Raw genomic sequence first — 27,878 nt, forward strand, 5'->3', positions numbered from 1 at the left:
TGCCTGGCCTGTTTCCCTCTCCTCCCAGTATTTTCAAAAAAGGAGTGGGGGGGGGGAGGATGGCAGGGATTTGAATATACGACCTTTAAGGTCACTTCTAAACTCACATAGTGTCATCAAATGAGAAAATGTATACAAAAGTGCTTTACAAATAGTAAAGTGCTACATAAACTACAGACACTTGTGGAAGAGTCAATCACAACTGAATGACTAAACAATACTTTGAACCCAACATTGTATATAAGAAATTGAAATCAATCTAGACATTTGAGTATAAAGTTGATCTTTAATGACTTATCCATTCCAGAGTGTTCATTTGGCAGTAGGGGTAGGGAACTTAGGAGATGAATTTGGTTATTTCTGAAATTTCATGTAACGTTACCAGAAAGCATGGAATAACACAGATACTCCTTGACTTAACACATACACTGCTCTGGACTCCTGAGACTCCTTTCTGGCACAATGAAAAATCTCCACATTTTCTAGAAAAACACTGGATTAAGAAACTGAAGGGAAGATCCTTGGGAAAGCAGTATTAAATGTATTTATTTTGTGAGCAGAATCTAAAGCAAGGTGGCCTACTTAAATGGCAACACCAATATTCCTAGTGAAATAGGTTTCTCTGACTCTTCCACAAGAAATTAGACACATCTGGAACACAAGATTCCATATAACAATAAAAACACTTTGGGGAAGGTTGACTCAATTAGCTACCTGTACACTGTATTCACATTATTTAGACTTTTCCTTATGACATATAGTTAATATATCACCTTCATTGGTCTAACAAGATGTTTCAACTGGAGATAAAGGAACTATATTTACTTTGGAGAAGAGAGCTAGGCTTTGTTGACATCCTACTGCATAGACAGAGGAACGGATGAAGGTTACTATGAATTAAGAGAAGAATGTAGAAATAAGGGAAAAGTATCAAACAGTATTTCAAGATTTTACCTGGGCCAGTTTTCTCCTAAGAAAAGGAGACCAAAACTTTCTTGCTATTCCATCTCTCTCCTGCATCCTAAGTACCACTGTACCAGGAGTTAAAAAATTATAAATAGACTTGTGGGCTAGTCAGAGAATCTAGTCACAATTTATAATACTGTTTTCATAGACAAATGTTTCAAGTTTTAAATAATCGATTTACAAAATTAATTCCAATACTATGTAATCAAAATGTAAACTACTTCCTAAACATGTCTGGAATATGCAAAAGGAGTAGTAGTCCAGTGTAGACTGATTTGATCATTATTTAATACTCGTGACTAAACCACTTTAACTACCTTAAGGCAAATAAAATAAATTTGTATCAGGGTTAATAGGCTTTAATTTGGCTGGCCTTAAAAAAAAATTTAATAATTTGATCTAGTTTTCCAATCAACACACATTCCATCAAGTACAAACGCCAACTGGACAAAAATTTCAATTATGAAATTTGTCAAGTTCCTCCAATAGCAACAAAAAAATCAACTTTAGGACATTCAACCGTCATTTTAAACTTTTGTTGTGTTAACAATAATAACTAGTATCAGAGAGACTAAGTGAAGCCACTTAAGACATGGTCTTAACAGGTAAAAAATAAGCATCATACTTTTCCCAACTTTTTAATCTTTCATGTAAAAATCCACAACATTCAATGAGCTCTGTAACAAGTAGGAAATGGACTAACTGGTTTTTCTTGGTCAAAGCTATCCTAACATTCAAGTCCCTGATTTTTTAACACAATAGATTCTAGGACATTATTGCCTAATCAGTAAAAAAAATAAAAAACAAGCAAAAAACAAAAAATCAAACACCCACCCCAAAAAACCCCAACAACCCACCTTTTCAGAATAGCAATTTAAACAGAAACGGGAGCTTCCAAAACCAAACTACCTGGTTTAAAAAAAGAATGTAAAAGTCACTTAATTTAAAAAATTGTCAAAAACCCAGGTGTTGAAATGACTCACAGGGAAAAACAATGACCAATGCAAAGCAAAGAATATCTTGTTGACCTGTCAACTACCAATCTGTCCGGGTTCCAATTGCTCAGCCTCACATTTCCCGCCCTGTCAAACTTTATCTTGCCTCACTTTCACTCCCAGACTTTTTTGCTTTAAAGTTGCAGCTACTTCCTTGTCAGAATCCCATTTTCGGTTTTCCAAAAATTAGCTTTTCTTTCCCTGGATAACATTGATTCTGATCAATTCTACAAAAAACAAATTTTACTACAGTATTTAAAACCTAATTAGGAGGATGAGTTATAATTTATATTATATAGTGATAAGAAACCATGACTTATTAAGTGCTTCTTTAAACATATTTAGGGAGGTAGCAAGGAGATAGGGAAGGTCAATACCTTCATCCTCCTTTCAATATCAAAGTCTATCTTCATTCTTTAAATGCCTGAGAACAGAAAAGTTTTTGCTTTATTTTTGTTGAGATAGAATTGAATAAACAAGGAGTATCAACCACAATGAGTAGATTTTTTTTTTTAAAGCTTCAGCATTTATGATGTTTGAAGATTTCATGGAGATGGTATGGTCTAAAACATCTTCCAGATAGTGGCATCCCCCATCTCAAAGTACTTTGGTTACTGCCAACACAGAAAACCAATTTCTTTGTTGACTGCTGGAAGTTCATCTGAAGAGAAGTTTTACAGCAGCACTTTCTCTTAACTTTTCTTGTAATCAGATTTCTGACAGAGAAACTACAAGTAATAGGTACATCTGCATAACAAACTGCACTAAAAGCATTTACCAATAGGAGTACTGTTGAAAATGCAAACATTACAATTGTTTCTTACTCCTTTATTCCTCACCCCTCCACACATTCATTATTTTGCAGCTTGTTGAAACATCTGAAAAATACTTTTCTGAGTATTACTAGGCCGTAGAGAACGTGCGTTTTTGGAAGAGTTGGATGTCTTTCCTCCCTTATTAGCTGATGTTTTCTTTTGGATCATAGGAGAAGGCTGCCAGTTTTCATCTTTTGAGCTTATTCGAGGTTTGGAAAGCTCTGTTTCAGGTTGCTTTTTGCAGTTCTTTTCCTTGGAATACTTTTTCCATCCATTTGGAGATTCGTCGCATGCAAGGAGACTTTAGTGCGCAAGAGATAAGCGTCTGGGGACCCCTTCTGCCGATTCAGTTTCATCTCTTTATCTACCTCTCTCTGAAGCTCTAAGGCCAACAGCCTGTCTTGCTCTTCTTGCTTGTGCCTCTCAAAGAGCAGGTGTTCCAAATCTATCAGCTTCTGTGCAATGTTATGGTCTGTCTCTTCTTGTTTTGAAGAAGTATCCATACAGAATTTCCTTCTCTTTGCAGAACTGCTTGAATCACTAACTATTCCAGAAAGAAATTCCTGATCTTTTCTTTTGGGTATTTCTTTATCAATCAGCAGACTCTTTTCTTCATTTTCTGTATCAACAATGGTGTTTCTGGTTATTTCTGCTGGATTAGATATGGCGTGTCCATTCTCTGGCTTGCCAGGAGATGTGGCTATAGCCTCAGCAGAACAGAGAAATCCGGTTTGTCCTTCATGATTTGTACAAAAATGTCCATGTGTAGCTTTGTTTGGATTACTCACCCGTGATTTAGTTTCTTTCTCAAGACATTCTTCTTCCAAGCTAAAGGCACTTAAAAGAGGCATAGGCGAATCTGTAATTGAACCCTTTGCAACTCTGCTCTGACTCTCAAGGCATGCTTGTGGAGATAATGTTGGCATATCCTCATCTTCTTCTTCTTGACATACAGGGCTCCCTACATTATTGCTAACACCCTGCAGGTGAAAAAAAAAGATAAAGTAACATTCAGCAAAACCAGCAAAAAGTCAGCTACTGCCAAATGCTAAGTGGGAAGTTATACTTGTCCCTCAGAAAAATGATTTTTAGTATTTCCATCTGAATGGGACACTACTACTTAATTTTTGTTGCTACTAAAAGTAATGTTGAAGATTCAGTTTTTGATCACCAGACTATTGCTTACATTCAACATACTTCATAGTGTCAGGACTTTTCCTTGGTTTTTTTTTTTTGCCCATATACTTGTCTATCTCTCCCTGCCCATTTCTGGAGCTTACAGGTTGAAGCAAACAGAGCTAAAACACTGAGACAACAGCTTACTTTAGTAAGAAACTTTTGGTTTCTAGCAGAACTTACTTCACAATCAATACCTGGGTGCTGCCACCCTGATTTTATTCTTTCTACCTTTTGGGACCCTGTGGGTTTCCTGGTTTGGTCTAACCTATTGCATTTATATATTCCTTGACTCCAGGGTGTTCACCTAGACCCTAAGAAGAAACCTTCTAATTTTATGCTTCCCAGGTCTATTTCAGATGTTCTCAATGATTAATTGACAAACTGGGGAAAAATGTGAACAGTTTTAAGAAAAACATTTATATATTTTCATTCATATGCTGCTCAAAATCTTTGAAAGAGCTAAACAATCAATAAACTGCTATAAGAATTTCTTTGTCACCAAAATACCTTAGATATAGAACACCTGTTATCTTCTGCTGCAAATTCAGGTTGAGGTGTTTGTACTGAGGCCAACTGGGACTTTGGTGACAAATACCTTTAAAAAGAAAATATATATTAAAGTTGAACTGTTTTGAGAAAAAGACACTTAATACTTCCTCCCCACCCCACCCCACCTCCTCCAAAGAGATCTAGGAAAACATACTAGGCCAAGTCTTGATAGGAAAATCCAAGAAAAAGTCACAGTGAGTAATATTTTTGTCCAAGGAAACACACAAAGAGGGCTGGCAGACAATGAGGACATGATTTAGGAGTTATTATTCTGAAGGTACAGAGTTTGGAATATTATATTCCAGAATGCAAAGAACATAGTTTTACAACTAAGATTAACTTAACCAGCAAAACTGAGTATAATTAAACAAGGGGATAAAGAATGGACCTTAAATGAAACAAAGGACTTGCAAGCATTCCTGATGAAAAGAATAGAGTTGCACAGAAATTTCAAAGTTCTAATACAAGAGTAAAGAGAAACATAATTAGATAATATTAGAAGAATGGAGAGAATGAAGGGGAATAAGTGTAGGGTCTGATGAGGGGAAAGCAAAGTTAAGTCTATACAAACAAGAAGTAGGGAGTGAGCAGCTGAAATGTGAACCTCATTCTCATCTGAACTAGTTAAAAAGAAGAACATTCAACCACATAGTTAGAGAAACATATTTCACTCAAAAGAGAAAAGAAGGGGAATTAGAGAGAGGACAGATTAAAGAAGCAATTAGGCCTAATCAAAATAAACTCTTAACTAAGAGTATACAAAAATATTTATAGTTCTTTTTGAGATAATGAAGAATGAGACTCTGAAGGGTGCCCATCAAACAGGGAATGACCAAATAGGTGGTGGTACATGAATATGATGGACCATTATTGTGCTGTAAGAAATGATGAAAAGGATGGATTCAAAGAAACTGGAAAGACTTATATGAACTGATGGAGAATGAAGTGTATAGAACTAGGAGAACAATTTATAGACTTCCAACAATAAAGTAAAAACAAACAGCTTGGAAGATGTAATTATCCTGATCAGTGTGATGACCAACAATGATTTCAGAGGACTAACGGTAAAGCATCCTACCCACCTTCTGATAGAGGTGTATATAAATATATGTATGTGTAGGTACAGATCTGCATCTACCTTATATACCTGTATCTACTTACACATCCATAGCTCTATATTTTTTTAAAAAATCTATCTTTATTTTCCTTTCAATATGGTCAATTTAGAAATTTGTTTTGCTTGACTATACACATTTGTAACAGAGGTTTTGTTTTTCTTTCAATTCTCAATAGGTGGGGGGGGTGGAGAAGAGGAATTTTTGCAAATTATATTAAGAAAAAAAAAAAGGTTAAACAGCTCACCATTAAAAGCCTGTGTACTCCAACCTCCCATAGTCATTCTTAAACTAGATAGTATTAACTTCCACAATCTTGTTATCATGACTGATACTTTTACTGGTTACTTCCTTTTTACTTTAGCCATGGGGTCTAAGGCCTGGATTCTATCTCCACTTTGACTTTCCCCTCAGTGTCATGTAGCTAGTGAGTATCTGAGGCTGGGTTTGAAAACAGGAAGGTGAATCTTCCTAATTCCAGGTTTGGCATTCTAGCCTCTGTACCACCTAGCTGTTCATGTGCATATGGGCTGCATGCTGGCTTAGAAAATCACAAATTAGGGGCAGCTAGGTGGCACAGTGGATACAGCACCGGCCCTGGACTCAGGAGGACCTGAGTTCAAATCCGACCTCAGACACATAACACTTACTAGCTGTGTGACCCTGGGCAAGTCACTTAACCCCACTGCCTAGCGCCCCCCCCCAAAAAGCACAAATTAGCATTATCTACCTTGCATTACAGGAGTTTTGCAGGCCACAAGTCTGAGCTTTAATTCAGAACATTAACTTTAATACAGGCTCCTGGCTAATAAAATCATCAGTCAAAAAGTGCCAATAGGAGGTACAGGATATCATAAAACAATTTTTAAAAAAAATTATATATATATATATATATATGTGCATGCACACACCATTTATAAAAATAAGGTGAAAAAAATATATATGAAAGAGGTTAAATGTTTTAAACACTAGAATCTTTTCATTATAAATCAACCCCAACCACCTGGAGAATTATAATAGAGTCCTTGCATCAAATTTTGTCTAGCACAGGTACTGAACAGGAGTTCTTAGTCTTTTTCGTATCATGGACTCTTCTGAAGTCTGCTGATGCCTATGGACCTCGTTGGTTGGTCCCTATGGACTCAGAATGTTTGTAAACATATTAAACAAAATACATGGGGTTACAAAGAAAACCAATTATACTGAAAAAGAGTAAACAAAATATTTTTAAAAGGCCACAGACCCCAGCTGAGGAAATTTTGGTAGAAGTAAAAAAGCACATCATACAACAACAGGAATATAGCAGTTCCTTAAATACTTATTAAAGTAACAGCCATAGTGACTTACTTTTGAATACTTCCAGCAACACTTAACTTGTTCTTAATCTTCTTTTGTGACTTGCTGGTAACTGGCGAAGACTGCTTAGCATTTGAAGGAGAGCCAAAGACACTTCTCTCATTTAGTTTGTTCTTGAACAAAAGAAAATATTCAGAAAACATCAGAGACTTTTATATTATATCTATATACAAAACTATTTTTACAATTAAGAACTTATGAGAAAATTATAATAGGAGCTGGGCTTCAGTTTACTCTCCATAGTAGATGGAGACCTGTCTTTGGACTAAGAAAGAGCTGAGGTCAAGTCCTGGCTCTCAGTGGCCCCAGTACGACTTATTTTAAGTTCCAAAGAAGGTATCCATCTGCATTGCCATACTCAGTTCCCAGAAGGCCCAGACATTAAATCACAGGTCTAATAAAAAACAATGTAAATACCATTTCAGAGAGACTACTTAAATTATAAAGATACACTTTTAATAACACTTTTAAACACCAGAAGTACCCACCTACTTTAAAATGACATACAAGTGACAATTTATAACTCATTAATTAAAATATCTTCTCTGTCTCAGGACTCTTCAGTGGGGTAACTGACCTCCAGGAGCTACTCAGACAGGTATTCAATAGCATGGGTTTAATTATTACAGGAACTTGAAATTATGTTTCTCTAAGTGCAATCCAAGAGATAATAGATCCAAAAGATGATTTACACATACAGTCACGTAAACAAAAGACATCACCCTGTACAGAGAACAACGCTTCTTTCTTTTACCAAAAGGTAAGTGGATGACTGCATAATGTCAGTCACAAGACCTATTATGTGGAGCTTTAACAGTTTTTTTTTTAAAGTATATTTTGAGCTCAAATTCTTAAAATCTAGCCACAGCTCAGATTTCCTTAAGAGTCTGCCTAATATGATGGATGTTCTAATAAACTTTGTCTTTGGCTGAAAGAAGGTTGGGTTGAATTCTTTTGGGAAGCACTGGTGTGTTGTGATTTTGGGGTCCCAGCACTCCTAAACCTCAACATTTTGGTGGCCTGTATGGGGAAAACTGCCTAACCCCAAGGTCTTCTCTAGCCAAGATTGGAAGGTTTGTAAGCCTCCCCCCACTTCTTTCTTGCCCTGCAGTGGGGGTCACTCTTCAAAGGCTTCAGAGGTGCTTTTTGGGCAGACAGTCACAAGGCTGTCTCGATCTTGGCCTGACATTCTCCCGTTCTCAGGCTCTTGGTCCACTGGTTTGGTTCGAGGCCATGTACCCGGGTACACCTTCCAGAGCACAGAGGACAAGGACGGACACCCTATCCAGAAGCATATGCCCAATTCTGTCAATTTTCTTGGTGCTAGAGAATTGGGAAAACTGCAGGTGCTTTTTGGTTCCCTGAGGCTTACTTATTCCCTTCCCTCTAAACCCCTGGATCCTCGCTCATGGAGGTTACAGGGAAAAGTTAGAACAGCTAAAAACATTTTAGCAGATTCTGGAGGCTTTGTGATCGAACATTAAGGAGTTTTGAAATGCCTTCTTACAGCCCTGGCTAGTCCCTTCTCTCACTCCCTTCCCTTCAGTCTAGAAGGTATCTGTTAATCCCTCCCATAGGAAAAAAGAGTTTCACCACCACCCTCCCCCACCTCTGAATTCACCCACTACGGTGTGGGCCCCACTAGCAACGGCCAAACTTTGACAACCGGTCATTCGCCTGCAATTGGTAGCAAACAACAGGTACCAGCCAATAACTCATTGTTCCCTGGTTGCAGCCCGTGCTTGGTTCCAGTCAACCTCCTCTTTGGGGACCCCCTCAAGGCAGGGACTGCTCTATGCCCCTTGTCGGCAGGAATCAGTTTCAGAAGCTAAGACCTTCTTGCCTTACAAAAGAATTTGGGTCCCATTTGTTTGAGGGGGGAATGATGGGGTTGAGATCTGGACCCCAGAAAGGAAAAACCCTGGACTTTACCACATGGCCAAACCTCTAGCTTTTGCCTAAGGCTACAATCCCATCAACTGGCCTTTCATTGTGGCTAAGCCCAATCTCCCCATTCTCCTAGTCTTGCCATCCATAGTCTTACCTCTCTATGCCCCCCCTCTTCCCACCCCTTAATCCTAGCTAGGCTCCATTCTCCTTTGACCAGGTGGTCCAGGTCCCTGGTGTTCTATTACCTCACAGTCCCCACAGACTACCTGGCCACTCCTAGATCCTTCCCATAGTCTTTCTATGCATAAGGTCCATCTTTTTCCCATTAAGGTGCTCAGATTCTTAAAATCTAGCCAAATGCGTAGATTCCTTAAGAGTCTGCCCAATATGATGAATGTTCTGATAAACTGTCTTTTGCTGGGGGAAAAAAAAGTATACTTTGAGGTTTGGGTCTTTATTAGCCATGTTAAGACAAAATTTATCAATAATAAAAAGAAAAGTAATCTATAAATTCCAACTTTTTAATTTTTATTTTTAAATGTGAGGCAATTGGGGTTAAGAGACTTGCCCAGAGTCAGGCATCTACTAGGTGTTATGCCCCCGAGGCTGGATTTGAGCTCAGGTCCTCCTGACTCCAGGGCCACTGCTCTATTTACCACACCACTTAGGTGCCCCTAAATTCCAACTCGTCATGCATTCAATGTAAATGTGATCTTTAAAGTTCAACTTAACTAAGTGCATTTCAGTCACAAGTTTTTCAGAACAAAGTAAGAAAAACACATCCACTAGCAACTTTGTTTATGTAATGGAGAACTATCTTCCCAAATAAAACAACAATAAGGCAACTACTTTAACCTAAGTGACGAGACCACTGAGGTTGGAGTAATAGCATCTGAAGAGACAGGAAAATAGGATAAAACATGTCCCAAATGGACTTTTCTTCACTTCTTCTAGACTGTGCTTGGTGACTACACTAAAAATATACTAAAACATGATTTCAGCTTACCGTGAATTGCATACTTTATAAAATCAAAGTTCTAAGGACACTGTGTGGTAAAAAAAGTAATGATTTAGGATTCAGAAGATCTGGAATCTCTAATCCTAATTCCAACTATAACACATTATGTAACCTTGGGCAAACTACTTAACCTCAATATTCTCAGCTGTAAAAATTGAAGAGTTTTGACTGGATATATATCTCACCTTCTTCACTGCTTCACTGAAGTCTAGATATCTTCTAGGTGTCAAATTTCTGGTTCATTTTACAAATTTTAATTTAAATTACATGGAATAAAAGATAAACATATTTTAACTATGAGGCAAATAAAAATCTGAATTTTGGAGTTGTTACAAATTTAAACTGCTTCCCTTTATCAAGCAGTATCAGGATAGAGCAGATGTGACTTAGAGCAGACTCCAAGTATTTTCCCATTTCCTCAATCCCCAAAGTGGACTTACAAGATTGTTACTGATTTCTCTGGCCAGTTCTTCATCTCTCTTCAGTTGTTCCTCCATTTCTCGTTGCCTCTCTTCTGCTTGCCTTTGCTCTTCTTCCTCTTCTGCTAACAATTTCTGAATGTATTCTTCACTTGCTTTGCTTTCTTCTTCCTCATAGGCCCTTCTTTCTGCCTCCACCTTAAAATTGTTCATTAAAAAAAAAAAATCAAGTTTGGAAACCAACACATTAAGACTCAACTTTAACGTATCACCCTGTGATCTTCTTCATAAGTAAATAAAGATCCAAAATTACATTTTCTGGATATACATACAGAATTGAAAATGAATAAATACTTTGGGAGAATTAGTAATAGAGGAAAGAAATGAGAAAGGAGGAGGAGAAAAGAATTACGTAGAAAAAAATTTAAATTATCTATTACTTCATATTTACCCTCACCATTTACAGAGATTCAACTCATCTTTTAGGACATTTTGTAACTGCTGATATTTCACTCTACACAACCCTTTACCTGACTGAATTTTCAAATGCTATGTGCTGGTAAGAGAATGCAAAATCTTAAAATAATGGGCTTATTGTTTTAAAAACAATGGTGTTAACTCGAAACAGATTCTTACAGGCCACATCCCGACTTAGGAAACCACAAATTAATATCTATGCCGTATCGTATTTTTGTTTTGTTAAACATTTCTCAATTACATTTTTTTTAAAGGCAATTCGGGTTAAATGACTTGCCCAGGGTCACACAAGTAGTTAATGTCAAGTAGTTGGTCTGAGGCCAGATTTGAACTCAGGTCCTCCTGACTTTAGGGCTGGTACTCTGTGCACTGTGCCACCTAGCTGCCCCTTCTCAATTACATTTTAACCTGGTTTTGTCTCACTGAGTTTTTCAGGCTGCTGACAAGACTTCGAAGAAATACTTTTATAAATCAATTTCTAATATGTGAGGTTATATTACAATTGAAATACAAATTTGGCATGCCAAACCAAAATGATTAAAACATTTCTATCTTGGTTCAATCCTATCAATAACATATGACATTTTGTCATACATCTGAAGTATGATCCTGGAGACACAGATTGCTTCTGCTATTCAAGAACCATCTAGCTAAAAACTATGGAAAACTCATTATCTAAAGGTTGGTCATTGAAGATGAAGGGGCACAATGGCCCATCCCACAGGTAGAGATATACGTGATTCTCCTGCTACCTGTATGACCTCTCAGTTTCCTTTGCTAGATTTTCAAGCAACACACACTGAGTGTTCCCTAAGGTTCTGTTCTGGGCCCACTTCTCTCCCACTTGGTGATCTCATCAGCTTCCCTACGCAGGATTCCCAGATCTATAGACCAGTCCTAACCTCTTGTAAGCTTTAGTGTCATTACTAACAGCCTTTTGGACACAAATTGGATGTCCAGTAGACATCACAAATTCTACGTATTCAAAAGAGAATTCACCATCTTTCCCCTAAAACCCACTCTTCTTCCAAACTTCTCTATTGCTGTTGAGGGCACCATCATCTTCTCAGTCATGTAGGCTCAGAACTTTGGTATCATCCCTGGCTCCTCACTCATCCCTCACATCAAATCTGTTGCCAAGTCTTGCTTTTACCACAACCCGGACCATTCTGATAATCTCCTGGTTGATATCCTTGCCTCAAGCTAAGTGGTCTAACAGAGAGAGAGAGCTGGGTCTGAGTTAGGAATATCTGAGTTCAAATATGGTCTCAGACCAAACACTTGACACTTACTAGCTGTGTGACCCTGGGCAAGTCACTTAGCCCCAACTGCCTAAAAACAAAAACCAAAAACAAAAAAAAGAGAGTAAGGGGTTGAAGATAAATCCAAGGAAGCAAATCTGGTAGAATGGTGAAGTCCTTGACAACAACAAAGTTTGGAAAAGGGGCAATTTTTGGGGGGTAAAGTGATTTTGAGGTGTCAGTGGATCATTGAGTTGAGCATGCACCAACAGGCATTTGATGAGGAAGATCAAGGGATCAGGACTAAGTGGGGCTGGTTTTAAAGATCTAGGCTGTTGCCCGCAACCAGATAGTACACCGAACAGAAAGGCGTGAAATAAGACATGAAGAAGTGGACCAGGCGAAGCAGAAAAAGTGACTCAGTTTATTTTTCTGAGGGTATAGGATATATAGAGAAAATCCATCCTAACTTCAAAAAGTCCTCCCCATGAGACACTCCAGAAACATCTGCTAAGGATGTGATAACATACATCTCCTCCTTATCAGAGTTCCTAGATAGAGTTGTAAATTCCAAGGCTTTTTCCTGGTGCCTGTATAGAGGAGTGAATATGTAAATCTAAGGTTCAAAGAGTGAGAAGGAATGTCTCAGGAACCTCCTAACAGGGAGAGATTGGAGAACCGTGCTTCTCAATTATTGAGCCCTTTGGGTGAAAGCCTGGGTCAAACTCTGTCCTGGATCTTAAACCCATATCAGACTCTCAAGATCGGCCCTCTACATGGGCAACATCTGCACAGAGATGAAAATTAAACTCATGGGAACTGTTGAGGCCATCAAAACTTTAAGTGTAACATATAAATATATATTAAGTATAACTTTAATTAACCTATTCAATGCCATCCTACCTACATTACCAAAAAAATTTTTTTTGTACTGAATTAGAAAAAATAACGAAATTCATTTGGAAGAACAAAAAGTCAAGAATATCAAAGGAACTAATGAAAAAATGTAAAGGAAGGAGGCTTAGCAGTACCATATCTTAAACCATATCACAAGGCAATAATTATTAATACTATCTGGTACTGGCTAAGAAAAAGAAAGGTAGATCAATAGAACAAAGTAGATATACAATTTACAGCAGCAGATAAATATAATAACCTTATATGTGACAACTATAGACTTAAGATTTTGGGATAAGAAGTCTTCATTTGGTAAAAAAAAATGTTGGGAAAAGCAGAAAGCAGTATGACAGAAACTGGGCACAGACTAATATCTTATACCGTTTACCAAGATAAGATCAAAATGGATAAATGACCTAGATATAGAGAACATGGGCCATATTACTTATCAGACTTGTGGAAAGGTGAACAATGAGCAAAGTTAGGCAAAAAATGGATAACTTCTATTACATTAAATTAAAAAGGATTTGTACAAATAAATGTAGCCCAGATCAGAAAGAAAGCAGAAAAATTTTATAGACAGCTTCTCAGAGAAAGCTGTCATATATCAAATATATAAAGGATTTTGTATAATCTTTCAGAATATGTCATTTCTGGGGCAGCTAGATGGCACAGTGAATAGAGCACCAGCCCTGGATTCAGGAAGACCTGGGTTCAAATTTGGCCTCAGACACTTGACACTTACTAGCTATGTGACCCATGGCAAGTCACTTCACTCCACTGCCTCTCCAAAAAAAAAAAAAGAAGAAGAAGAAGAATGTCATTCCCCAATTGATAAATGGTCAAAGGATATGAACAGGCAGTTTTCCAACGAAGAAATCAAAATAATTTATAGTCATGTGAAAAAATGCTCTAAATCATTATTGATTAGAGAAACAAATTAAAACAACCACGAGATATCATTTTTATACCTATCAGATTGGCTAAAATGATTGAAAGGGAAGGTGACAAAATGTTGGAGGGGACATGGAAAAATTAGGACACTAATTCACTGTTGGTGGAATTGTGAACTGAGCCAACCATTCTGGAGGGCAATCTGGAATTAAGGCCAAAGAGTTATTAAAGTGCCTACACCCTTTGACCCAGCAATACCACTACTCGGTTTACTTCCAAAGACGATTAGGTAAAAAGGAAAAAACCTATATGTTCTAAAATGTTTACAGCAGTTCTCTTCATGGTGGGAAAGAACTGGAAACTGTAGGGATGCCCATCAATTGGGGAATTGCTGAACAAGTTGTGGTATGTGATTATGATGGAGTACTACTGTGCTCTAAGAAATGATGAGCCCAATGATCTCAGAAAACATGGAAAAACTCAAATGAAATAATGAAAACTGAAATGAGCAGAAAAGAACACTGTACACAGCAACAGTAATATAAGAATGACTTTGAGTTAAACAAGTCATTTTGGCTATTATAAATAGCTAAATTAACTATAAAGGATATATGAATAATTTCGCATATATATATTTCCTATTTGCGTCTAATGGTAGCTATCTCTGGGGCAGTGGGGTGGGGGAGGGAAGAAAAAGGGGGAGAGGAAATTAACTTTGTTGCATATTTAAAAGGAATAGCAAATTGTACATAGTGGATTTGCGGTTTCATGTACAACCATCTTTTTATTGTATTATGTTAACGGAAATGTTTTATTCCATAAATTAAAAATATTTTAAGTACTATGATGTTTCCCATAATGTGCTGTTTCTATATTTCCACACCCCCTAGTATGTGTAAAAGGATAGGGCTTTGCTCCTTAGAATACTGAAACTGCAAGGATTATCACTTAATCCCACTGAAAAATACTAAGAAATTAATAATGACATGTTAAATTTAAATAATTTTTATACTGAGGTCCACTGGTTGGCCTTCCCTAAAGAACTGTGCTAACTGTACTGTTCAGAATTCATGTGACATTTAGGAAGCCAATGGGAACTGTGTCACATGGATTCTGTTGAGGCACTTCGGTGCATGGCACTAGGGAAGGCAATTGAAAAGACAATGCTTGATCCTCTCTAGGAGCCTGGAAAACTTTCTGGAATTGGGGATATGGACAAATGTGATTGGTTGCAGACGGGGAGGTGGGAAGCATCAGATTAAGAGGAAAGTTTCCATTCATTCTTGTAAACTCTCTTTCTCTAAGACTTCCAGGGAGAGGTAGGTGAGGGTCCTTGCCTACGTGCCCAGAGCAGGACCCTACCTCAGCAAAGAGAGACAGGGCTCAGGTCCACAGCAGTGGCAGCCCTGCAGCAACACTCAGCCAGCTCTGTTCAAGCAGCATGTGAGTAGGATGGAGGGTGGGGGGGGAGAGAGAGAGTGGAAGCGATCCATGATTGAGGTTTGGCAAAGTATGAGTAGTATAAAGTCAACGAGGCAAGGAATTTGAGAGTACAGTGTGTAACGCTGAACCAGTTATTTACATGGTTAAGCACAGGAAGTGAGGAAAGTGAAGTCAGAGGAAAATATGAAAGGGTAGAGGGAATGGTGAGGACAGGATGAAGAGGAAGAGAAGACTTACAGTCCAGCCTTAGAAGTCTGCTCACCAGCAATGAGAAAGGGGACAGAAAGCAAATGACAGGGGAAATCAGAAAAAGGCTAAAACACCAAAGTTATTAAAAGTAAAAGCCTCAAAGAATTGGAAATTAAAGGAATGCCCATCAACTGGGGAATGGCTGAACAAGTTGTGGTATGTGAATGTAACGGAGTACTGTTGTGCTATAAGAAATGATGAGCAGGCAGACTTCAGAAAAATCTGGAAAGACTTACATAAACTGATGCTGAGTGAAGTGAGCAGAACCAAGAGAATGTTGTACACAGTATAACAGCTATGTTGTGCAATGACTAATGTTGATAAACTTAACCCTTCCCAGCAATACAAGGATTTAAGACATCTCCAAAGGCCTCATGATGGAAAATGCCATCCACATCCAAAGAAAGAACTATGGAGTTAGAATGCAGATCAAAGCATGCTATTTGCTATTTTTTTCCCTTCTGCTTTGTTTTGTTTCCTCTTTCTTGTGGTTCTTCCCATTGGTTCTAATTCTTTCTTACATCATCACTAATGTGAAAATATGTTTAATAGGAATGTATATATATAGCTTATATCAGATAGCATGTTGTCTTGGGGAAGGAGGTGGGGAGGGAGAGGGAGAAAAATTTAAAATTCAAAAGCCTACTGAAGTGATTGCTGATAAATCAAAATGAATTAATAATAATTTAAAAAAGCCTCAATAAAAGCCAGACAAATCAATATAAAGGATCCTCAAAATGAGTAAAACCTCACAGGGAACACAAAGCTCTCTTAACAAATACTATAATATTAAATAATGTGAATTAGTCCCTGAGAAGACAGAATCCTGTAAATTCTCCACAAAGCATGCAATAATTAAAAACATCAGACTGGTATTAAAAGAGGGGGAAATAAATAAGCACGTATATAGTGTCTGCTATTTGTTGGGTGCTGTCCTAAATGCTTTTTACAAATGATGTTTCATTTGATCCTCATTACAACTCTGAGCAATTATGAAGGACTCATGATGAAAAATGCTTTCCACCTCCAGAGAGAACTGATGAACTGAGTACAAACTGAAGCATACCCCCCATTTTATTATAATTTTTTTTGGTTGCAACATGGCTAATATGGAAATGTTTTACATGATTTCACATGTATAATTGATATCATATTGCTTGAATGGCGGGGGGGGAAGAGAAAATTGGGAACTCAAAATTAAAAAAAAAAGAATGCTAAAAATAAACGACAGATAAAAAAATTTAAAGATAACAAATAAAAAAATAAAGGTGTGCGCTATTATTACCCCTATTTTACAGTTGAGAAAACTGATACAAATGGACTTTAAATTATTTGTCCAAGGTCACATAGCTATTAAGTGTCTAACTAGACTTATACCCGGGGTCTTTCTGAATCTAGGCCCAATGCTCCATCCATTTAGGTCACTAGCTGTCTCTAAATGAAAATTAAAGAGAAATAAAATCCATAAATGAATAATTAGGTCAGTAATGGGACCTTTCAACAAAATTTTTAAAGTGAGAAAAAAAACTGGTTTCATAATGGAGAATTTCTCTAAAGATAAAAGCCAATATGGTACACAAAGAAAAATTAAACGGAAGAAAATTTGGCAGAAGGGAAGCAAAAGCCCCAAAATATTAAAACAATACTTGAATCTTATTCAAGTCAGAGGGGATACGCAGAGATAATTTAACAATCACAGCTATCCTGTAAGAACATAATAGATTAAAAATACCCCCTAAAAGTATCCAGAACTTCTGAATACAGACCAAAACAAAAAACCAAAAAGCCAAACTAGGGGCAGCTAGATGGCTCAGTGGATACAGCACCAGCCCTGGAGTCAGGAGGACCTGAGTTCAAATCTGGCCTTACACCAAACACTTGACACTTACTAGCTGTGTGACTCTGGGTAAGTCACTTAACCCCAGTGCCTAGACAAAAAAAAAAATAATAAAGCCAAACTAGTAAGTAATAACTTTAAAACTTTATTCAACATAACATGGAAAACAGACTGAAATTTTAGCACAGATGTCTTCAATTGTCTCTAATCTTTCCAGAAAAGGTCCCCATCAACACTTCAATAGTATATATATAGGGACAGCTTGGCGGTACAATGGATAGAGTGCTGGGCCTGACGTCAGGAAGACTCATCTTCCTGAGTCCAAATCTGGCGTCAGACACTTCCTAGCTGTGTGACCCATGGCAAGTCACTTTACAATGTTTGCCTCAGTTTCCTCCTATGTAAAATGAGCTGGAGAAGGAACAAGTATTATTCTTTAAAGAAGAATCACATCTTGATGGGCCTGGAAAGATCTTCTATCTCCTGCTTAAATACACCCTACTCCATGGTTCTCTTAAGATAATGGGAAACTGAAAAATAACTTCCCTCAAAAAAAATGTCAAGGACCTCTTCACATCATTGTAAAAGGCCACTTATTACCAAAAGTCTAGTTCTGTATTGTTTCGGGCACATCAAAACCAATTATCTAGGATATATTTTTAAAACAAAGAAATTGCTTTATTTCGATAGCCAATATTTGTATGTCAGCACTACAGGTATGTTGTTGTTCAGTTCAGTCACATCTGACTCTTCATGATCCCATTTGGTGTTTTCTTGGCAAAGATACTGGAGTGGTTTGCTATTTCCTTCTCCAGCACATTGTACAGATGAGGTAACTGAGACAAACAGGGTTAAGGGACTTGCCCAAGGTCACACAGTTAGGAAGTGTCTGAGGCCACATTTGAACTCAGATGAGTCTTCCTGACTCCATGCCCCACACTCTTATCTATGGTGCCACCTAGCTGCCCTACAGAGTATATACAGAATGTTAAAAAGTATAAGCATACAACACAGACATTATTTAGATAGTAAAGGAATTAATATTTGCACCTACTTTGCTAATCTCTTCTTCGTATTCACGCCTCAGTTCCCCAGGCTTACTTAGCAGATGATGTGGCTTGTATACATCAACTGTTTCAGATTAAAAGACAAAACATATTTACTATAGAGAACACAAATTTTGGCTAATTAGTCTATTAGTATAAAACAAAAGAAGAAAATGAAATATACAACTGATTTCACACTTCAACATAATGATTTTACATGAAGGACAATGACAATGTATGTTTTCAGACAGGTGTCTCTCACAGGCAAAGGTAACAAATTCTTTGCAAGAGTTAAATATGACGATTAAATTATAAAATAGTCTGATTTCATGTTTTATAATCTTACTACTTTGACAGTACCTTCACTCAGGTGAGAAAGATAATTAAAAGAAACTTGCTTAAATTTTCTCCTCTACGTACCTTTCTCAAATGTTTCTTCTGTCCTTTTAAAAAATTGAACTAGCTTGGAAGTCATACAATTTGGGTCTCTCTCTCATCTGGCTATCTATTTTCTCTTCTTGTCCTCAAACTGATTAACTGCTCCCTCCACCCCCAGCTCCCCTTTTGAAAAATTCTCCATAGTTGGAAGAAAATTTCACAGCAGACACTGAGCTATGCCGGCATTTATTCCTGGCCCTGGAAGTACTTTTTCTTGCAGTACATTATCAATTTGTGGCACACACTCCTCACTTGGCAGTTTTTAGAGTTTTAGAATATTTAACTGAAACTGAACTCTTCAAGGGCACCAATCTATTAAATCAATTGCAAGGCTTTTTTCTCAATCCTTCACTTTCTTGACCTCTTTGCATCATTCAACATAGGTGACCCAGATATTCTTTCTTCTGAGTTTTCATGCTACTGCTCCCTCCTGGTTCCTCCTCCTACTCTTTTGCTGAATCAATCAATAAGCATTTATTAACTGCTTTCTTAAAAGTCTACTTCATGCCAGACACAGCGGGCATAAATACAAAGAATGAAATAATTCCTACTCTTGAAGAGCTTACATGCTACAAAGGGAGACAACTGCAGATATAAGCATGTATGGAACACAGAAGATAAATAACAAGTTAAAAATAAGGTAGTCAGAGGGAAAGAGGGCACCAAAAGTTGAGGGGGCATCAAACAGAAGAAGGCGGTGCTTCAGCCATGACACAAGGAGGAAGCACACACTCTCTAGACATGGAGAAGGACTACTGCAAAGGCACAGAAAGAGCAGACAGCATGTGTGAGGAAGAGAGAAAAGGGTAGCCTGACTGGACAGTGGAGCGCAGGTTAGGGAGTCTGGGAAAATAGCCTGAGGCCACGTTGTAAAGGACTTTAAAAGCTAAACCAAGTTTATATTTGATCCCAGAGGCAAGAGGGAGCTCCTGGAGTTGAGGAGGTTGAGGACTGACATGGTCAGATCTGCATCTGTGTGGAGGATGGGACCTCAAGGTAAAGCCTTGAGGCATCAAGTCCAAAATCAGACGACCCAATCTAGGTGATAAGAACCTGAACGACAGTGGTGGTTATGTGAGTATACTCACATGAGAAGGATGAGGAGTCTGAAAGGAGAAATGCTGAGGAAGGAAAAAAAACAAAGCAAGGTTTGGCAATGGGCTGGCCATATGGGATAAAGGAGAGTGAATAGGAAAGGATAATATTAAGGTTATAAACCTAAAATATTGGAAAAATAGAAGCACCCTTAACAGAAAAAGGAAATTTAGAAGAAAGAAGATAATGAGTTCCATTGGACGTGTTGAATTTGAGCAGTCCATAGGACATTCAGTTTCAAATGTCCAATGGGTAACTGGTATCGTAGGACTGTTGCTCAAAGGAGAGAAATGGAAATGTTGGTATGGGAGTTATCTACATAGAGATGACAATAAAACTCATAGGAACTGACAAGGTCACAAATTGTAGAGAAAAAAATAGGGCCCAGGACATAACCCTGGAGAACACACACAATTAGGGTGTGTGTGATGGATACTGAGAGAGCAAAAGAGATGGAGGAGGAACAGCTGGACAGGTTGGAGAACCAGAGGAGAACATTGTTTGGGAAACCCCAAAAGGAACAAGTATCCAGAAAACTGACAGGGGGGTGGTGGTGGTGGTGGGGTGTCAATTGGGTCAAAAGCAGCAGACAGGAGGTCTAGAAGGATGAGGGCTAAGAAAAAGGCCTTCAGTTATGCCAATCAAGAGACTGATGGTAACTGGAGACAGTGGTTTCCAGTGTTCAAATGTTTCAAAGTGATGTCGTCAGAAGGCAGAATTTCTTTTTCTTTTCTTCCTTTTTTTAAGTGAGGCAATTAGGTGACTTGCCAAGAGTCACACAGCTAGGAAGAGAAGGCAGAACTGATGAGGTCAGATTGCAATGGGCTGAGGAGTAGTTGGGAGGTAAGAAGCGGAGGCAATGAATATAAATAATGTTTCCTGGGTATTCAGCTGAGAAAAGGAGGAGAGACATAAGACAACTGTTTGAGAAGATGGTTGAATCTTGTGGTGAACCAGTACATAGAAGCATGCTAGATTTTAGGGAGAGAGATGGGGTGACTGAAGTGTTGGGGGCTGTGTGTGGATTCAAAGGGACATGCAAAGGGGCTATCTTTGGTAAACAGAAGGGTCACCTAATTATCAGAAACTGAGGGGAAAGGGAGAGAACAGGTGATGTCAAGAGGTTTTTAGACAAAAAGAAGGGAGAAAGAGCTCATGACAAAGTGCCACTATCCATATACTGCCCCCTATCTGGGGCACCACGGAGACTCTTCCTCCTCCATACCACCTCTTTTGGAGATCTTACCAGCTCCCACTTTCAACTATCAGCTCTACTACAGACCAGACAAGATAGCAGAATAACAGGGAGAAGTGCAGCAGAGTTCTCCCCCAAAAGATCTAGAAAAGGCACCAAACTGACTCCTGACTAGGAACCCAAGAGGGGAAAAAAAAAATCACAGCGAGTCATTTTTCCAACCTAGGTAAACAAAGAGAGGCAAAAGGATCTGCCAATAACAGGGATAATCATAGCCAGATGTAGCCGGACAGCCCTTTAATGTGGGGACTGAACCAAGATCTGCCCATGGCTGTACACCAAGGCAAAAAGAGATCCCACACTCAAGAGTCCTGACTTTGCGCAGGAAGCAGGAAAAGGTATCAAGTGGCAGCTTTGTTTCTCACTGTCCAGCTCTGGGGGACAGATCCAGGGTGGACTGAGCAAGGGATCTTCATCCAAGCCACAGGCTGTGTACTAAGCAAGCAGCAGCTTTGAGGTGCTGAACCTGGAATTGAGAATCTCAGTTTTGGCCCCAGGCCAGTCTGATGACAGAAGCAGAATAACTACAGCAGGAATCCCAGACCAAAGGAGAACTTACAGATCTGTAAGTCTGAACCTACAGAGCTTTCCACCTGGCTGATTTCAACTCAAACCAATGGAAGTTCACAGATGTGTTGCTTAGATCCAAACACAGCCAGGAACTTGGAGGGGTCAGACAGACCAGGGGTATAGTGATCAGACTTTGCCCTGGATCAGAAGACTTTGGGAACAATGAAAGCTTGCAGGTCCCCAGCCTGAGCTGTCCCTGAGATCTTGGAATAACACAGTACTCAATACCCTGAGAAAGCAGCATCATGACCCAAAAGAGCAAAAGCGCAGCCTAGATGTTACGCCCAGAAGTGTTCAGAGCCTGGCCCTAACATAAAATCAGAAGTTAGAAAGCAGGGCGAAAGAATGAGCAAACAAAAAAGGAATTCATCACACTGAGACAAACCTAGAAGAAAAGTATGATTCCAAAACATCTGTGAGCAAAGCCTCAAAGAAAAACATAGCTGGACTTATGTTCAACTAGAATTCCTGAGGAAAAAAATTACGAAGTTATGGGAAGAAAAGAATTGGAAAGAGAATCAACAGCTTGGCTCAAGAGGTACAAAATCTGACCTGAGTGGCAGACTCCCTGAAAATTAGAATGGACCAATATGACATGCGATAACAAAAAATAAAACAAGGTCAAAAAACTTAAAAAAAAAAGTGAGATATTTTAAACTGACCTGGAAAACAGATTGAGGAGAGATGGACTACCTGAAAGCCATAACCAGAAAAAGAGCCTAGGCATCATATTTCAGGAAGCAACAAAAGAAAACTACCCAAAGAACACAAAATAATTCTATATGAAATCAAGTTTCAAGTCACACTTATTGCTCTTTTAAAGTGCAGAAAAAAGAAAAAAAATCACACACATTACCGTCCTCCTTGTCTGTCCTTCCCCTTTTATTCTCCTCTGTGTGTTTAAAAAAAAAAACAAGGCTCTCTTCTTTTTCACATTACTAAATCCTTTTCTCCCCTCCTACCCCCTCAAGTTTTTTTAAAAAAAAGAAAGAAAAATCTAAAAACATATATTTCTCTTTCTGTACTTTGTCTTTATCTTTCTGGCAAGAAGTGAGTAATATGCTGATCAGAGCGCTCTGGAAATATGGCTGGTTGATTTGGTTAATTGATCAAAGTTCTTGGTAGCTGAGCTCAAAAGTCATTAATCTATACAGGGCTTTTTAACCTGGGGTCTGTGAACTTGTTTTTCAAAAATACTTTTATAACTGTATTTCACAATTATTAGTTTCTTTGTAATACTATATATTTCAATTTATGCCTTTAAAAATATTATTCAGAGAAAGGATCCATAGGCTTTAATTACAACATTACCAAAGTGGTATATATGATTTAAAAATTAAAAAGAACTCCTGCATTAGTAGGTTAGATGAAAATAACCAGGGATCTGAACAGTATACATGCAGACCATCTGATAAGGCCCAGTGGTCCTTTCTCACACCAAAAGGTAAAGAGTCAGTGACTCTCATCTCATCCCAGCAGTAGAAACAGTCAAATGTCCAGGGACCATCTTTGCTTGTGTATTTGTATTTACAAATACAAGGTCACTGAATGCATTCCATGGCCAGTCATCCTGACTCTTGTCTTGCCACTAAACTTTGATAACTCTGGAAGAGAAAGTGAGGCTGACGACTTCACGCAGCTTTTCCTTACTTGAATCCAATTCACAGGCAAGTCAAGACTGCTGTGTGATGTTGTTGGGCCTCTTCAAAAACGAAGCACACCAACAACTGCAATCAATGCCCTCCCGTTCATTTGTACACTGACCGATGTGAGGTCACAAACTTTATTCCTTCCCTTCTTAGATATTATGCCCTGGAAAATGCCAGAGATCCAACTACTAGGGTAATGATTTACTATGTGATGATAAATGCTGGGAAAACTGGAAAGCAGTCTAGCACAAACTGGGTTTAGATTATCTCCTATCACAAACTTCAGAGGACAACTGAACCAGATATAAAAGTTAAGAAAGCATGAGAGGAATTACCTTTCACAAATATGAATAGAGGAAGGGTGTGAGACAAAGGGATGGGATAGAGAGGATCACAGAAGATAAATGAACAATTTTGATTACGTAGAATTTTACAGTTTTGGCACAAACAGAATCAATGCAGTTAAAATTAGAAGAGAAATAGTTAAGGGGAAAAAAATCTTTGCAGCAGCTTTCACACAAATTTCTCTAACAGAGATACATAACAAGTTTACTGAAATACAGAAGATGAACCATTCTCCAGCAGGTGAATAGTCAAAGGATATTAAGAGTTAAGTCTCAAAAGAAAAAATCTAAACTATCAATCCAGCTCAATATTAAAGAAATGTAAATCAAAACATCTCTGAGATTCTACCTCATGCCTATAAGATGTACTAATGTACTATTGGTAGAACTATAAAATGGTGTGACCATGCCAGAAAGCAACTGGAATTATACCCAACAAGCCATGAAAACTGTGCATACCTTTTGATTCAGCAACACTATTACGCTTATATCAAAAAGAAATTAATGGAGGAAAAAGATCTACCTATACAAAAATATTTATAGCAGCTATTTTTGTCATAGGAAAAAAACAGGAACAACAACTTAAGAAATTCTGATCAATGTAAAGCCCCAACTTGAGAATATACCATTATAAATCGAGTTACTCATCTCCTGGACAGACAGGTGACAGACTCAGTGTGAGACATTTTGGATTTGGCCAGTTTATGAATTAGTTTTTCCCTGACTGCTTGTTTGCTTCAAGGGTTTTGATTCTCTTTTCACATTTTTTTTTGGGGGGGGGGGTTAGGGATAATGTTGCCCACTCAAAAAAAAAAAGTCACATAGATTTGAAACAGTACACTTACATATCTTAAAAAAAGCAAGATATAGTTATTGGGATTCATACTCATACAATCAACTTTTTCAGTTCCCTTTGTGTATATGGACATACTAATTTTCTTCCTCTTTGGTGTTAACCGCAGAATTTAAAATTGTTTTTAAATGCTAAGGATTTTCCCACTGATATTCTTCTTTCCAAGTCATATCTATTTTCCGTTGTACTGCACTTTTCAATCTATGAATAGTTCAACCTCCCCTTCTACTTTTTATTGTAAACCTCAAAACTTGCATACAGTAGGCACTTCATGTTTGCTGAATCGAATCAGAAGCTGAATGTGTAGAGCTGCAAGTCTTCAGAACAAGTCTTTTTTTTTTAAACTGGTTCTAACTCACAAGATAAGCCCTCCTTAATTTCATTAGTTACAATTTTCTCCCTTCTCAACTTCATAGTGTTTATATATCATTACCCCACAGCAAAATGTAATTTCCTTGAAAAGATCTTTCACATATTGTCTTTATCTTCATCTAGCACAACCTCATACCTAGAGCTACTTAAATGCTTGTTGGGTTAGTGAGTTATGAGAAGTTGCTATGAAAAGTGTAAAGTGCTATCCACGTAAGAAGTGCTATTGTTATATGTATGAATACTGGATAAGCCAAAATATAATCAAATACTGAATTGTGTGGCATACACCAGGGGTCCTCTCTAGCAGGCCTGCTAGCTAATGGTTTTTACATTTTAAAAACGGTATTTTAAATCAGTTCTTAGTTGGGAACTGTTTATCAATGTGATATACTTTGTTTTTATATCATAGTCTCCCCCCCCCTTTTTTTAGGCAATTGGGGTTAAGTGACTTGCCCAGGGTCACACAGCTAGTAAGTATCAAGTGTTTGGTCTGAGGCAGCATTTGAACTCAGGTCCTCCTGACTCTAAGGCCGGAGCTCTATTCACTGAGCCACCTAGCTGCCCTTTGGGAGCTGTTTAAAAACAAGTAGTGAGTGCTTCAGTTTACTGACGTTGGCATAGACAATACATGCAATAAAATAGCAATGTGGGCTGTAATCACAACAGAAGGTTTCCTGCAAGAGATTATCTCCTGAGGTGGATTGGAATAAACATTTATATAGTGCCTACTACATGCTAGTATTATGCTAAGCACTTTACTACCCAAGCCCGGTTCTTGTTGGACTGAAATGAAATGCAAGGAAAAGAAACTAAGGAGTTTCATGTTGGAAGGACAGAAAGAAAACGCTGGGTATGTCAGTACCAACTGTTAAGGACTTGGAATTCATTAGTCCACACTTCTTGAACACTGCCCACTTTCATTTTTTTGGAAGAGCTTGGGCTTTATCTGGGGCAGCTAGATGGAGTAGTGGATAGTGTTGGGCCTGAAGTCAGAAAGTCTCATATTCCAGAAGGGCAAACATGACCTAGACACTGAGGTGACCTTGGGCAAGTCACTTAACCCTGTTTGCCCAAGGTTCCTCATTTGTAAAAATGAGCTGGAGAAGGAAATGGCAAACCACTCCAGTATCTTTGCCAAGAAAATTCCAAATGAGATCATGAAGAGTCAGATATGCCTGAACAACAGAAAGAAGGTAATCTAGGAGAAGTACTAAAATGATTAAACAACAAAAAAAGGCTTATCTGACAGAGCTGGAAATATGGAGAGACAAAAATACAGCTAACGCTGAAAATGGGAGAGGGTAAAGGTAAGCCCAACAATGAGTTCCTACTATTTCTATAGCTATGCTATAAGGATATCTGTAAACATTTACTAAGGAGGATACCCGCAGTATTTTATCGTCTCCATTTTTTGACTTTAAAAGCTAATTGTTTTCCAAATAAAGAACTTACTCTCTTTACTCACCGTCATCATCCAAACTCTGTTCAGTAGTTCTATGTTTGCACTTTTCCGGATAATTTTTTTGGATTTTATTCCATAGTTCCACGTTGATAAGAGTATTTTCACGGGCATGTTGCCTGGCCCAGGAAGAGACCCTCCGACGACAGAAAGGACAGCACAGATTAGCCTTTTCCACAGTCAACTGGAAACACGAATTACAAAGCGTGTGGCTACAAGGCAGGGTTACCGGTTCTATTAGTATATCCGTGCATATTTGGCACAAGCAATCCGATAAAGAAAGCACAGCATCGGGAGCTGAAGCCATTTTACTGAATGAATGCCTTTAATCTAGCATCAAAACCTAAAAGAGAGAATATTTAAACACCTTAAACTAGAGACGTGGTGCTTAAGAAAATGCCTTTTGTTTTCCTTTCTCCAACAAGTATAGAATGTAAGGGAAAATAAATGCTTAATTTAAAAAAAATTGAATTCCAAATTCTCTACCTCTTTGAAGGCCCTCCCCTCGGCCACTGAGAAGGCAATCAATAAATAAACGCAATTTAATTGAAAAAAAATTTAAATTTGAAATAATGCGTTTAGTAATGGGAATTCTAGTTCCTGAACAGCACACAGAGATTCTGATTCCTGTTCCCTTTTCATAACCTTCCCTTAGGTTGGTTTGGCCCTCGGATGCACCCTACAAAGGTGCATTTCATTCATCATCTCTCTTTATCCTTCCAACCCGGCAGTGGCTCTTCATCCTCTGTTGGGAGGATGTTTGTATAGATTGGAGAAAATTGGGGTTATTAAATCCATTTTGCCATTGCTTTGGCCGTAGATTAAATGCCACTGACATAATCCGGCAATGAATGAAAAGCCCGTCGGGGGTGGCAGCCACAAGTAGGGACTTGTGAGCCAGAGGTGTGGGGGAGGGGACTGCGTCCGGATCAGAACCTATCCGGTTCTGGGAGACAGCACTAGGGAAGGGTGCAAAACGCTCCCTCCAAGCCCCCAGGACTCGGCGACCCCCGCCCCTGGCCCCTGGTTCGGATTCGAAGGCTGACCCTGCACTCACACAGCAGGCGGCCCGGGCAGGGCGGCTCCTGCTCCCTCCTCTGTCGCGCCGCGCGGCTTCGGCCGTCTTTCTTCCGCGGATGCTGCGGAGGCAGCTGCAGCTCCCCAACACCTGAGGTAGCGCTTGCGGCGACGCCTCGCTCAACGGCGGGCCTCCAGCCAGCGCCGCCGCCGCAAGCGCCGCCGCCGCCGAGGCCAGTCCCGCGCGCTCCTCCCACCCCCCCCCCACGCGCCTTTTCTCCTCCTCCTCCCCACCCCCGAATACGCCGCCGCAGTCTCAAGGGGTTAGACGTCACATCCGGCAGGCAGAGCCTCCTCCAACCTTCTGTCTGGAAGCGGCTTAGCGGGGTGGGGCTAAAGCTCCGGCTACGAGGATTCCGCAATCTTCGCGCTGCTGAACC

General features: G+C 38.8%; 1 protein-coding gene across 1 annotated transcript; it reads right to left on the reverse strand.

Moving 5' to 3' along the window:
- Positions 1-266: 266 nt before the first annotated feature.
- RNF168 (ring finger protein 168) lies at positions 267-27,677 on the reverse strand. Its single transcript, XM_020986043.2, is given in 8 exon segments — positions 267-3,066; positions 3,069-3,756; positions 4,463-4,550; positions 6,967-7,088; positions 10,324-10,500; positions 18,395-18,471; positions 26,428-26,764; positions 27,479-27,677. Coding segments are annotated over 7 exon segments (1,704 nt in total). The 5' UTR covers positions 26,729-26,764; positions 27,479-27,677; the 3' UTR covers positions 267-2,815.
- Between the last annotated feature and the right edge of the window lie 201 nt (positions 27,678-27,878).

The sequence above is a fragment of the Phascolarctos cinereus genome, unplaced genomic scaffold, assembly GCF_003287225.1.
Source record: "Phascolarctos cinereus isolate Bilbo 61053 unplaced genomic scaffold, phaCin_HiC Scaffold_726;HRSCAF=1367, whole genome shotgun sequence".
In the NCBI taxonomy this organism is placed as follows: Eukaryota; Metazoa; Chordata; class Mammalia; order Diprotodontia; family Phascolarctidae; genus Phascolarctos; species Phascolarctos cinereus.